Here is a 14,359-nt window from a genome sequence, read left to right on the forward strand (position 1 = left end):
TGGACATTCTGTCTTCCCAGGGACTTAACAAGTCCATGGACCTGAGCTCCTCACATGAAATCCTTTGTTGATGCTGGTGACTGCTTCGTGTAAAACCAAAAGAGAGGACTTTGAGAAAAGGGAGGGAGTGTGACCCATTCTTTCCTGGAAACCCATTCCTGTGGGGCAGCAGAGCAATCTCTCAAAATTCAAATGTTATCACCTGTCTCTCTCAAGTGTTAGATTCTTCACAAGAGCTCAAAGGTATTTTGTGAATAGCATCCAATTTTTGGATGCCATGCTCCCGCCACTTGGTTCTCTTTGTGAGCCCTTCACATCGTGGTCACCACATGTGCTTTCCTCTGCCTGAAACATCTGTCTTTCCTCAATTCTCCTAGTAATGCTTCTGGCCCTTCAGTCTCTCTCCCCAGGGACATGTGCATGTCTCCCTACACCCATTGAGCTCCCTGTGACAGGCTCCCATAAGGCTCTGCGAAACGCTTACCTCACAGATAACTGTGAATTCAGCCTCGGAATTTCCTGCAGTGTTAGCTCTCCGAAGGCAGTGATGTACCAGGGTGTTCCGCGAGAACAAAAGCACGTTTTAAATTGGTACCTGTGGGGCGCCTGGGTGGCGCAGTCGTTAAGCGTCTGCCTCCGCCTCAGAGCGTGATCCCGGCATTCCGGGATCGAGCCCCACATCAGGCTCCTCCACTAGGAGCCTGCTTCTTCCTCTCCCACCCCCCCTGCTTGTGTTCCCTCTCTCGCTGGCTGTCTCTCTCTATCAAATAAATAAATAAAATCTTTAAAAAAAATAAAAATAAAAAAATAAAAAATAAATAAATTGGTACCTGTGTCTCCCTTCTCCCTGAGATCTCTTCACGTTTCTGTTTCTCCAAGCCTCAGTGGAACACAGTTGTCATGAAGTACTGTCCATCTGTCTGTAAAGGACTGTCCGTCTGTGCCTCTTTCCCCCTCCTTTTTGTCATAAAGCATCCATTAGAAACTTGAATGGAACTAAACTACCAAAGATTTCTACTGTTATCTAACCAGACAACCATCTGGAAGGTAATAATATTGTTGTATTATTAATAGTAATGCACTTCAGGCCTTGATGGGGGGTAGAAAAGGAAAGAATGTAATGTTGCCCAGGGCCTAGAGTGAGATATGCCCACTGAGGGGCCATAAACCAAAGAAAAATAACCTATTTCTCAGTATCTCACTTTAATGATTTCTCAGACATTCTAGAGATGATATGGCTATTTTAATTTTGTAAGAATAAGAACTTAATAAACCTAGGGAACAGCATCTGTCCCATGGGGAACACAAGATCTTCAAGAATGTGATTTTGATAAATCTAACTGAGCCACTATCACTTTTCTTAATTGAGCCTTTTAAAATAAACTTGAGTATTTTCAGAAAAATAAATACTGTAATGACAAATTCCTCTCTTTAAAAATGCTGAAACTCGTTTTTTAAAAATAAATGTCGGGACTTGCAGTGGGCTTGTTGTGAGAACTTAAAAATACAGCTAATGAGCAGATGGTGTCACCAGACAGCATGAGCACATCACCTCCACTGGCAGCTTGGCTGCCATTTTTCTGATAAATACATACATACACACATACATACATACATAATTAATCCCAACAAAACTAGAATTTAAAGAGCGCATGGAGGGAACCAAATCTGTAAAGCTTGCTGTCTAATGGAGAAAAGTATGGATTGCTGCATTTGTGAAAATGGTATTTCCTTCTCTCTCAATGCCTGTGAAAGTATTTAAACACTTGATTAAATACTGTTTTCCATGTGTGAATTCTCCTCCACTCCCCCCTCCCCAGCTCAACTGTAAACTTCTTAGAAGCATGAACTATCTGCTGCCATTTTTGTGTTACTCTGTGGCCATATTAATCCTGATCGAAAATGAACTAAAACTGTTGTTCAAGGCAGTCTCTGTCCTATGAAAAGGTACTTTAGTACCAAACCAACACAAAGTCAAGCTTCTGTTATTAAGAAAAATAACATCGCTTCTGCACAGTGATTTGTCAGTTTATAGGTGGGCAACTTAATATATGATGAATTGCCTATCACATCTGAATTCTGGCTTTCGTTATTAAGCAATAATGTTATGAAATTCTGTTTGTATTTAAGCAGTTTCTCAGTTAAATGAAATTACTGATAAAGCTTACCTAATGCCATGATTGCTCTTAACTTCACTAGATACATAACGCAAGTTTGAATACGGAATGGTAAAACCACTTTTGCTTTTAGTATTTCATACAGAGTAAAAACAGGGCTTTCATCTTATACTTAGCTATATTTTTTAAACAAAGTAAGGGACCAAACAAAAGTTGGAAAAAGGCAGAGACTAACTTGTAAGAGGTGAAATAAGAGGGACAGCAGCCAGGATACCCCAAACCACTTCTTCCCTAGTCATCCGTGAACAAGGGACCCTTGACGTAGGTAGAATTCCAGGATGAGGCTGCAGGAAACAGGGAAAAGGAAGCCCCGGTCGAGGCTGAGTGATAGGGACCCTACCCTGGCAGCGGGCTATGCCAAGATTCGGTTTCAGCAAAATCCCCTTCCCACCCATTTTTCAGAAGTGAATGAGAAAAGGGGAAGGAAGTAGGGTGGGTCCTCAGACTTAACAAAGGAACTGAAGAAAACGGGTGGGGGTAGGGCGGGCTATGGACCGAGTCCCTAGGGAAAGGACTGCTTAGCGCGGCTCTCACGTATGTTTCACACATCCACACTTCCGCAGTTTGGAAATTAGGAACTGGTTTAGCAGCCACCACTGGAATTTCTACTCTACAAGTTAATGCACTCCAAAGCTACATGTTAGGAAAAAATAGCTCTGGTTTTGTGGTCAAGAGCACGGCTGTATTCCAGGGGGGAAAAAAGGACCCACCTCTAGATACATACTTTAATACAGTTATTTCACAGATGTGAAAATATGAACAGTTTACATGCTTTTCAAATCTAAGTTAGGACTCAAACTAAGCAAGCACCTTAGCATTCTCTTTTCTTTACTCCTTCCCATATATGCCACCGCCATTCCTTCAATACATAATTGTTCTCTTTCCTCCAGGGTGGTCCTGGCCATTCCTCTTTCTTGGGATTATCACGATTCTTGTCCTGGTTTCCTGTCCTCTGATCAGCCCTCCCTCCAGTAATGACTGTGGAGAGAAGATACAACCCAGAAGCTGTCAGCGTTGGATGCACTCTTAGCCCAGCTCTGCCTAGTCACTCATCAGCCTCAGCTCTCTGATGTGTCAAACTGGATGACAATCATTTACTCACAAAAGCCCCCTGCTCCTTCCTCCTTTTCTAGGAAAACTAACAAAACCAAGTCGTCAATGACGTCTCATTACTTCTAGAATGAAGTAAAATTTTTCAGCCCTCAAAATTCCCCATGGTCCGGTCCCAATCTCATTTCAGCCCCACTCGTGGCACACTGGTGACACAGAATGGCTTCTGATGTCCAAAAACAGCTTGCACTTCGACATCTCTGTGCATTTGCTAATGCTGTTCTCCCCACTAGCAATGCTTTTCTTCAATTTGAATCGTTTAATCAAACTCAAACCTACTTTAAGGTCCACATCAAACTAACCTCCACTGTAAGAGAGAAGCCTGTTCCCAAAGGTGGGAATTCTTCTTCTAACTTCTTTGTATCTCTCTGGGGATTACCAACACTGTCTCCTTGTATCTCAGTTATCTGTGTCAATGTCTTCTTTCCACAACGTGACTCCACTGCTTCAGGGTAGCAGCCACCGTGGCTGTTCTGACTCCCCCATGACACTGCTTTACTAAAGGTACACTCGACGAATAAACAACCAAGACACTTGAACATACAGCGTGGTAATACAATTCAGGCTATAGGGGTCAAGAGAGCATTCCTGAAATCACAGTTAATTCTGAAGAAGGCACACACACCATTGCAGCAAATGCCAAAGCTCTGGCTAAATAATGCAGTTCATTTGGGGGCTGCCAGAGATTCTGTCTGCCCAAGAGATTTTCAGAAAGTCTGGTTTGAGAAGATGGCTGATGTAGTCCCCATGCTGTGAGCCGGAACCCCCACCTCACAGTTTGCCAATGAGATAAGCACTGTGTACCGTAGCATGTATCTCAGACCTGAAACACACTGCAGGAACACGAAAGCAAGTAACTGTTTTGTAGCTTTTTGGTAAAGGTGACCAACCATTCGATTGCTAGACATACATTCTTACGTCTACCACTTAAAAGAAAATAACACCCATTCCCACCTCCTCGTCACCAGGCATCAAATCCTGCCGAGTTTACCATCTATGGTCTCCGTCTACAGCCTTCTCATTTCCCATTTACCACCCTGGTTCGGGCTTTCATCTTTCACCTGACTCACTACAATCGTTTTCCAAGGGTTCTCTCCAACACTTTCCTCTTTTCCACTCATTTCTTCCTCTAAGCCAATGCCAAAGAGATGTACAAAGACTCCACCTGATTGTGCCGCTTCCCTTCTCTGATGGCTTTCCTTTGCCAGAAGGGCAAGTCTAAACTCCTTACAGGGGCTTACCAGGTCTTATGCAACTGAACTGTAACCGCCCTCACAACCCACTCCCCTTTTTTCCCCATGAATCACCCAGCGCTCAAGTCATGTGCGTTCCTGCTAGTCCCTCTGCCTTCCAGGCTCTTCCCTGTCCCACCCTGCTGAGGCCATTAGTCAGCCTTCCAGGTCTAGCTGAAAGTCCCCATTTGGTAACACAGGCACCTTCCTCTATTAATACAATTAGAGTAAGACTAGGAAATGTGATGCCTACAAAAGAAGTAATTTCTTTAAAGAGCAAATGACCAAAATTTAATCCCACTTTCATAATGTCTAGAAGAAATAACCCAATTTCTGTCCCCTTCTTAAAGTTCTCACATAATGATTTTCGACGCTTAGTAATGAATGTTGGCTAATTTTGCCTACAGCCTGTTAATATAAAATAAGAAAAGCAAGTGCTTCCTGAGAAACTTGTGGCAATGACACATTTAAATATTTTTCTTTCAGAAATACCTGGGCAAAAGCTCAGAGTGAGTGTGTCTCTAATTGCCTGCATTTATAATCATGACATTGAGCAGTTTGAGAAATACGAGAAATTCCTCCTCAGAAAGCTCCAAGCTCCTTCAATTTGTAACAAGATGTACCAGCAACAAAAGCTGTATTCTTTTTCTGTTCAGTAGTACTTTAAAGTAGCTTTCTCATTTTGGCACATATGTATTTAAAGGGATGTGGTATTCTAGAACTGGAGAAGCAATGTAGTTTAGTTAAAAAAAAAAAAAAGACTCCATGGGTAACTTAGACCCTAACTCAGATTTTACCACTGTCTACTTAAATAGTTTTGGCCCAGGAATGGCAGATGAGGTAGATGAAGCATTTTAAAATCATAAAAGAAAGGAAATCTGTATGTAACTCCAGGGTTCGGTCGTTATTGTTACTGTTATTACAAGAAGAAACTGTGGGCCTGGGTTTACATTAGGTAAACTGCAGTTTCCTCTGTCCATCCTGCATGTTATAACTGAGTTTTCACGAGCGAGGGCATATGACTGCCATTGAAAAGAGCGCGAGGGCAGGAAAAACGCAAACGCTGTACCCACCTCATGAACACGGTGAACTCCGTGTGGAGGCAAAGGTGGAACTGCATCCAATGCTCACGACATAAATGAGTTAGATAATCTACCAGACGGCTTTTGTTCCTAATACATTATTGCAAGAAGTGTAGGCATCTAGCATCAAATAATCCATAGAGTGGAACACGATAGCCATTATCAGCCTTGGGAGCTGGTGAGTTCACCTGCTGTCATCCTGCAGGAGGGACGTGGCAGGATGGCTGAGATCATACCCATCACGAAGGAAGAAAGATCCCCAATGTTCACCTCTCCTTACTCTAAGCTTCAGGAGGAAAAGTCTACGTAGCAAAGGACATAATTCCAGTGCTTCTTTATATACCACGTTTCCTCTCAGGAGCGTAAACACTATCAGAGCTGGTAACGCATTCATAACGTGACACTCGCCCAAGAAGTAACAAACCTTAGTGTTCTATTTTACAGTCTTAAAATGAAGGTTTATTCATTTTAGAGAACCACAGATGGTAGATAGCAATAGTAGATAATCATAAGCAAAGCTGTAAATCTTCTACCACTAAATTTCTGTCTCAGGTTAGAAGTCTTTACAATTACCAGCACCAAGTTTGGATTTCTATTATATATTTGAAGGGTACAACAGTCTCATTAGCTTTAACTATAATATTTCAGATGGAACTAAATACAAGGCAACACTGGTATCTTTTAAAATAAGCCTAAAGTTGTTTGTGGCATAAGGTCGATGTATTTCTACCCTTGGTGAAGTGGAACTCTACTATTGGTTTGGCTTGAAAAGATCTTGCCCTACCAGCGGGCTGTCACTGGTCCAGTGAATTGAATATGCACTTCATTGTAAAATGTATCACTCATTTTAAGGACCACGAGGAAAGAAAAATGCTCAGTTAAACTATGATGTGTTTTCCTATCATCAATCATTAAGACTTACCCTGATTTCAGAGATGCTAAAGTGTGGGGGAAATGTGCATTTTCAAATCAACAAAATATGGTATATGAAAACTGCTCTTCTAATTAAAATGAACCAAAAGGAATGCTGTTTTGAGAAACGTAAGTCACACATTAGGATACCAAATATTCTAAGGACATGGCAGAGATTAAGAGTCAGTCTTTGATATAGTCAACCTTCAGGGTGCTTTTAACAATTTTAATAACTCCCTGGACTTTTCAATAGTACGTAGTGAAGTGAAGGCTCCTAAGACATCCACACTCACATAAAGTCCATGGTCACCCCTGAAACAGCTCAGTTACAAGGCTTTGAAACTGCGTGATTATTCTCCCCCTTGAGACACCACTTGCTATCATCTGACGTTGCACTGTTAACGGCACGTTATGTTCAACCAAACAGCCTGCCCCCTTGAACATCTCCCCTCCCCTCCGGCTCAGTCAGACCCTGGCGTTTGTATTGAGCCTTAGAGCAGAAAAAGCATGAAGCAATTTTTCCCCTTTGGAAGGGGTTAGACATAAAATTCCAAGGAAAAATTAAAGTCAGAGGAAGACATGTTTATAAGCACTGAGGAATTTTCCCCTTCATGAGCAACCCTGGATAGTTGAGCAATGAGAGCGTAGTCTTGCAAACAACAACAAAAATTCAACAGACAACAATGTGTAGCAGAAGAAAGGGGCGCCATTGTTCCCCCAGCGTGAGGGCAGCATCCTCAGTTCTAAGGCTCAATCTGAATTACCGCTTTCAGGAGAACCGAGCAGAGCGTCCCTTTCCTCCAGTTTAACTCCATGCAAACAATAGAACTTCTGTTGGAACACAAACATTCATAAGAGACTGGGAAAACTGCCTTCTGACTCTCCCATTTGGTGAAAGCATCTCTGTTACTCTGCTCTTACCTTTTTCTACTGACTCAGGATACATTTGTTTGGTAATGAGAGCCACGCCATACTCGACATAAAAGTACAGCAGAATGTTCTTTCAAAATTCACATTCCACAAACTATCTGATGGGGTCAAATTCCCGAAGTCAAACTTTAAAGCCGTCAACGCGAAGTCACAGACATGCATTCATGTTTGCTTACATGTGTTCTTCTATTTCTACACGATTTACTTTTGAGGAGAGTTCTCTTACAAATCCAGTGTTGTAAATGGCTGGCTTACAGTTTTTTCTCATTTTTACTAAGAAGGATGCTTTTGGGGTAAAAAACAAAACCAAAGAATTTAGAATATTTTTTCCTTCAAACATACAACCAGGCGGAAACATTTTTCACCCCCTTCAAACCTGCGTCCCCAAAAGAAAAAGGGCTTACATGTTCAGATTTCTCCTGTTCTTTTTTGTCTGTCTGTAGAAACTGACAGTTTTCTCTCGCCAGCTTCTGGACCAGTTCAATTCGTCCGATGTCATCTCTCTCCTGAAGTTTGCACATCACTCCGGCCTTAAGAGTTGGAGAAAAAGCGAAGATATACTTAAATCCGCAGTCCCAGGACATGACACCACTGAAAAATTCGCCTTATGATAAGCTCATCTTCTCTGTTGCCTGGATTAAAGCATGGTCTTGGTAAAATATTTTGCCTTTCCAAAAACTGAAATTGAATTATTTTAACCTAGGAAGACCACATCAAAAGTCTTAAAGTTGAGACCCTGTATCGGTCTACTTTAAGAGAGGGAAGGGCAGAGCAAACGAGATCATTTGCTACTGAAGTGTGCTCCTGATACGCCACTATTTGTTCCTGACAGCCTGTTTCCTGTTACATAAGCAAAGCCTCACAAGAGGTTAAAAACTCATGGGAAAGTTAGCCAGGAACCACTCTGACAAAAGGGTGAAATGATACAGAGTACTAAAAATAACAATACACGGGCTCCTCATTCTTTCACTCCACCAGATTATTCCACGTACAAATACACAGTTTAACAAGATCACAAGATTTTTTTCTTTTTTTTAACAACTGGAAAGTTACTATGGGAATTTATTAGCAAAATACCTCCAGTGTTGCATGAAATATGGTTTTAAGAAGTTTATTAAAAATAAACTGCAAAAAGAAAGCTTCAAATGTCATCAGGGATTGGAAATGATCCATAAAAGCATCACATTTTTTATTATGCCAAAATACCTAAGTAACAGTAATATGAAGGAGGAGAATCTGGGACTCTGATTAGAAAAAAAAGATGTTCATTATAACACAAATGGTGAACAGTTTCTGCTCAAATTCTTTAAAAAAAAAAAAAAGGTTCATACTGACATATCAGGACATGATCTAATGAAATCTGAAGTTATCCTTCGCAGAGCAAAATCTGGGAATCTACAATATAATGTACAGGATTTGAATGGACTTAGCAATAGGGCCAAATATGGAGAAGGGGCCAGCAAGTGATGTCAGCTTCATGGTCTTAATTGTGCCAAAGATACCCATTTTGTTGAGCGGGCATAGAAGAAATGGGATCTTCCATGCAAAACAATGTCTATTATCTTTATTCCCACAGGCAAAGATAGCTCCTTATCTAGCAGCTTCTCCAACAACTAGGAAGGAAACAGAATTCTTCAAGTGGCCCAAATCACAGATTCCCAGGAGACAGCAAGTGGAATTCCTCCCCCAAAGTCAGATATTTATTTTTAAAGCATCCCTCACAAGTGGTCCTCCAGTTTGTCTCCCAGGCTTCCTGCACAGGGATTCCAGTTTATCTTAGGACAGCCTGTGCACTGGTGGAGAGGACAACTGTTGGAAAGTCCCTTACCACACTGGACAAAACTCTGAAATCATTCAACTTCAACCCATGAGTACTAGTTTTGCCTTTTATTTTTTAAAAAGATTTATTTATTCATTTTAGAAAGGGAGAGCGCGAGCGAGTGGGGAGAGGGGCAGAGGGAGAGAGAATACACAAGCAGACACCCCGCTGAGCATGGAGCCCAACATGGGGCTGGATACCAAGACCCTGAGATCACAAACTGAGCCAAAATCAAGAGCAAGGCACTTAACCAACGGAGCCACCCAGGCGCCCCTAGTTTTACCTCTTAAAGCAACTGAAACTATGTCTATTTCTTTTCAATAGGATAATTTTTCAAATATTTAAACACCAATGTTTATTATATTCTCCTTTTAATATTGACCATATATGCCCTCCCAGCTCCTTATTTTTCTTTTCTTTTTCTCTTTCTTTCTTTCTTTCATTCATTCATTCACTCACTCACTCACTCAACAGATTTTATTTGAGCAACAAACACAAACTAGGAGCTATAGGTTTTAGGGATATAGCATTGAACAACAACAGAAACAACCCCGCACGCCATGAAGCTTACATTCACTAGGGGATGCGGATTATATAACATAGAAATATAATACGTCAGCTGGTAATATATGGTAGGAAGGAAAATAAAGCAGGGCAAGGGGGCAGAGAAATGACTGGAGTGTTACCAAGACAAGGCATGTCAGGGAAGGATTCATTAGTAAAATGAGATTTGAATGGAGGTCTAAAAGAAGTGAGGATGAGTGTGTCAGGCAGAGGAACAGAAGTGCAAAGGCACTGAGGCTTGGGTGTGATTGCCATGTTCAAGGAAGAGGAGAGAAAACTGCATGGCTGATGCAGAGTTGGTAAGGGGAGACCAGTGGCACTACCAAAGAGGTGATGTGGGACCAGATCACATTGTGTCCTTACAGGCTGGGTAAGGAGTTTGGATTCTTTTTCTGAATGAGATGGAAATCTTTTAGAAGGTTCTGAATGTAGGACTGGCATTATCTGACTTACATCTTAACAAGATCGTTCTGTTTTCTGGGTTGAGAAGACATTACTGGGTGGGAAGAAGCAGCTGAAACCAGAGACCCATAAGGAGACCGGTCTTCAGAGAAGAAAAGTCTTGGAACTTGTGGTAGTGATGGAGATGGTGAGAAATGGTTAGAATTTGAATCCTTTAAAAAAAAAAGAATTTGAATTCTTTCCAAAGGTATGGCAACAGATTTTGTCGTCTCCAAGGTATTTCGCTTGAGCAACTGGAAGGGTAGGGTTGTCATTTACTGAGATGGGAAGACTGGGGAAGAATATCTGGGAAGGAATATGCCCACTAGGTATCGAAGTGGCGTTGCCGGGTTGGCTATCTGGAGGCTCAGAGAAGTCCAGGCTGCTGACAGGAATCTGGGAGACATCAGTGTAGATGGTACTTAAAACCAAAGGACTAAGAGAGGTTACCAATGGAGTGATATAAACAAAGAAGAGAAGAAATCCAGGAACTGAGTCCTCTGTTTGGATATTGGAAAGACAACAAGTAGTCAGAAGAGGAGACAGAAGGAGCAGCTCTAGGAGAAGCCAGTGAGTAGTGAAGGTGTTTCAAGGAGGGGGGAGAGAAAAACTGTATCAAATGTTGCTGAAATATCAAGTAAGAAGGGTTCGAAATGACGGATGCTGAATTTGACAGAAGTAATTGGTGACTTTGATGACAGGTTTTTTTTGAGCAAAAAAGTTGTAGGAAAAAAAGCTGTATTAGCTTGGGGTTCAACAGAGAATGAGCGACAACTCTTCTGAGGAGTTTTGTTACACGCAATAGGGCACTAGCTAAAGAGTGATGTTGAAAGGAGTTTTGCTTGCTTGTTTGTTTCTGGTGAGGGATGTTCCGGTGTACTTATCTTATTAGAAATCATCCAGCACAGAGGGAAACCTGATGATGCAGGAAGGAGAGGGGGCACTTTTAGGAGTAATGTCCTTCAGGTGCAAAGAGAGCATAAAGATCTACTTTCAGACAGAAATAGGACTGTGAATATTTCACTCACTGCAACAGGAGAGCAGGTGAAGTACAGGGGTAAATATGCAGGTAGGCTGGCACATTTGGTGGTGGGGAAAATGTGGAAATTCTTCTTTTTTTTTTCTTCTTAAAGGTTCGAGAGAAAGAGAGAAAGCATGCACGTGTACGAGGTGGGGGAGGAGCAGAGGGAGAGAATCTCAAGCGGACTCCCAGCAGAGCACGGACACGGGGCTCGATCGCAGGACCCTGAGATTATGACCTGAGCTGAAATCAAGAGTTGGACGCTTAACCGACTGAGCCACCCAGGCGCTCCCTGAAATTCTTTTCTGAATGCTTCTATTTCCCCCAAAAAATAAGTCAAGTTATTAGCTGAGAGTAGGGAACATGAGAAGATGCTGTGGAGGTATAAGAAGGCATGTAGTGGGGGCGCCTGGGTGGCTCAGTCGTTAAGCGTCTGCCTTAGGCTCAGGGCGTGATCCCAGCATTCTGGGATCGAGCCCCACATCAGGCTCCTCCGCTGTGAGCCTGCTTCTTCCTCTCCCACTCCCCCTGCTTGTGTTCCCTCTCTCGCTGTCTGTCAAATGAGTAAATAAAATCTTTAAAAAAAAAAAAAAAGAAGGCATGTAGTGGTCATTTCAGTTGCAAGGATTAGCCAATTTTTTTTGTAAAGGGCCAGAGTGTCAATATTCCAGGCTTAGTGGGCAATGTGGTCTCTCATGCCACCACCCAATTTTGGAATTTTAGTGCAAAAGCAGCAGATACAATCTGTAGGTGAAAGAGCACAGCTGTGTTCCAATAACACTTGACTTACAAAAACAGGGAATCGACTGTGGTTTGCCCCCTCCTGACTTGGGAGGAAACAGGACAAGGGAAGTAGAATAAGATTGTCAAGCATTACTAAGGGCCCATTTGATTTTATTTTTAGATCCTTTTACCATACTAGCCATCCTTCTTGGCGCGTATTTCTGTTTCTCAGGATTTTAATGGAGCCCATAACCTGATATAATGCTAAATGCATGGGCTGATCTTGAAGAGGCACTTTTAGTCAATACTAGAGCGGGTACAAGAGGATCAGTGGTGTTAAATATCCTCCTTTAAACTAAGAAGACAAGGAAACTTTGGGGGGGCAGGGAATTCCTATATACAAATGATTAACATCCTTTAAAAGCTTTGACATTTAGAGGAATAAATTTCTGTTATCTAAAAAATTCAGTGATGTCGGCCAGCTAGAATTTCTTTTCTCTCCATCCATGTCATCCTGATGATGTTTAACATACTGTCCTGTTAGTGGAGAGAGGAGGCTGGTGACCCTGCAACCTTAGGACCTGCCCTGTGGTTGTTTATTCCGCAGTGTGATGGATTAGTCCTAATCTCTCTGTGCTCCCCAGTGCGGCGCCCTGTATAATAGAGGGTGTGTGTTGGGATTGGGGCCAGGAAGGGGGGATACATAGGAGGAAAGTGTCTTGAAACTAAATACGCACATGAGACAGAGCCTGTTACTTCTCACCAGCATGGGTTCCAGAGATAACTGGGCTAAGGTCCCATACACTCTGATTTGGAGATGGTCTTTCCTTGGTATGTATATGGGAGATAGACCCATATACATTCTTTTATTTTTTTAAAAGATTTTATTTATTTTAGAGAGACAAAGAGAGTGTGCGTAAGTGGGTGAGGGAGAGAGAGGGAGAGAAAATCTCAAGCAGACTCCATGCTCACATGGAGCCCAATGCAGGGCTCAACCTCACAACTCAAGATCACGACCCAAGCCGAAACCAAGAATCGGACGCCCAACCAACTGAGCTACCCAGGTACCCATCATACACATTCTTTTAAAACAATGGATAATAACATCAGCAATAAAAGGGTGGGACTGAGTAGTGAAAGCTTAAGACACCTTAACTATTTTTTTGGTTTCTGTGGGAACATGATAAACAACTCTAAACATTCTTTATATCATATGCTTAGGATTCTAATATAGACTCTTCTTTAATGAGGAAATACATTTTTATTAGAACCAGATACTTGGGTGCACAAATTATGTATTTTAAACACAAAATACTATTACTTTTAAAAATGGGTTTCAGAGCAACTTAATTATTTCATATATAATTAAAACAACTTATAACTAAAAAAGGAATATTGCTGTTTTGATTTTCTGGTTTCTGCATTAATTTCTAGGTGCATTTTTGTAAGATAATCAATTCTACAGCACTCCTTACATAACAACTATCAAAAAAAAAAAAAGGCTTTCAAGGAGAGTTATGAATGTTTCCTCACTCCCTGGAGAACCTGAAGCCCAGAGAGATGCCCATACATCCTAGATAGTTTCTAAGACAGTCCTCTGTGGAAGCATGACGCTAAGTCAGATGTTCTCTGGGGGTCCCTTTCACAGCTCTGTAATTTAGTGATTTAATTTGAAAAGCCCATGAATTTATTAATATATTTTGGGAGCTTTGTTATGGCAGGAAAAGCAAGATAAGTAACAGCCCTTGATCTAGACTTTCACATTCTTGAACTACTTAATTTGTCTATACGAAATTAATTATAAACAGTTTACCTAACACTGCTAAGCCAGAAAAAAATAAAAGATTAATCTGGAACTGTCAGAAGAGTTATTTAAGAGCCTTATTTCAAGGTCTGCTTTGAAAAAAAAAAAATCTCTGTAATGTATAATTAAAGCTACTCATATGATTTTCAGTATCTGAGGAGAGAAATGTTATGAATGTAAATTAAAGTCTGTTTCCTTTATAAACGGAGTCATAAAAATGTTGGGTCCATTCTTTTAGTGGTAAAATGGTGCTTGGACAGGATTCCCTTAGGAAAGGCTACAAGGATGATATATGAATAACCTTGAAGATGAAAGGTGAAAGAGCACATTTTCTGTATGAAAACACTGCATTATCTTCACTTTAAAAATCACTTTCTCTAAAACACTTAGATAAAACATCATGCAAAGAGAAGGAAAACCAGGATGAAAGAGCCCACTTTTCAAGTGAGCACTTTCGTTGTAACAGAATGCTACTTAATACAAATTCATGGTATTAGATAAATTCTTATTCATTACTACATAAAAGAGTCATTTCTTTAATAAT

At 41.2% G+C, this 14,359-nt stretch overlaps 1 protein-coding gene across 4 annotated transcripts in view; it reads right to left on the bottom strand.

Annotated features, from left to right (window-relative positions):
* RAPGEF5 (Rap guanine nucleotide exchange factor 5) overlaps window positions 1-14,359 on the bottom strand; it is a 235,100-nt gene that overhangs the window by 91,003 nt on the left and 129,738 nt on the right. For 3 of the 4 annotated variants that reach the window (XM_057304209.1, XM_057304210.1, XM_044387067.3), the window contains exon 9: window positions 7,848-7,973. In XM_057304209.1, coding sequence (XP_057160192.1) covers window positions 7,848-7,973 — 126 coding nt within the window. Of the gene's footprint in view, window positions 1-7,847; window positions 8,371-14,359 lie in introns of those variants that run through there. The other variant, XM_057304211.1, reaches the window with a different exon arrangement.

This window comes from Ursus arctos, unplaced genomic scaffold (assembly GCF_023065955.2).
Source record: "Ursus arctos isolate Adak ecotype North America unplaced genomic scaffold, UrsArc2.0 scaffold_3, whole genome shotgun sequence".
Taxonomy (NCBI): Eukaryota; Metazoa; Chordata; class Mammalia; order Carnivora; family Ursidae; genus Ursus; species Ursus arctos.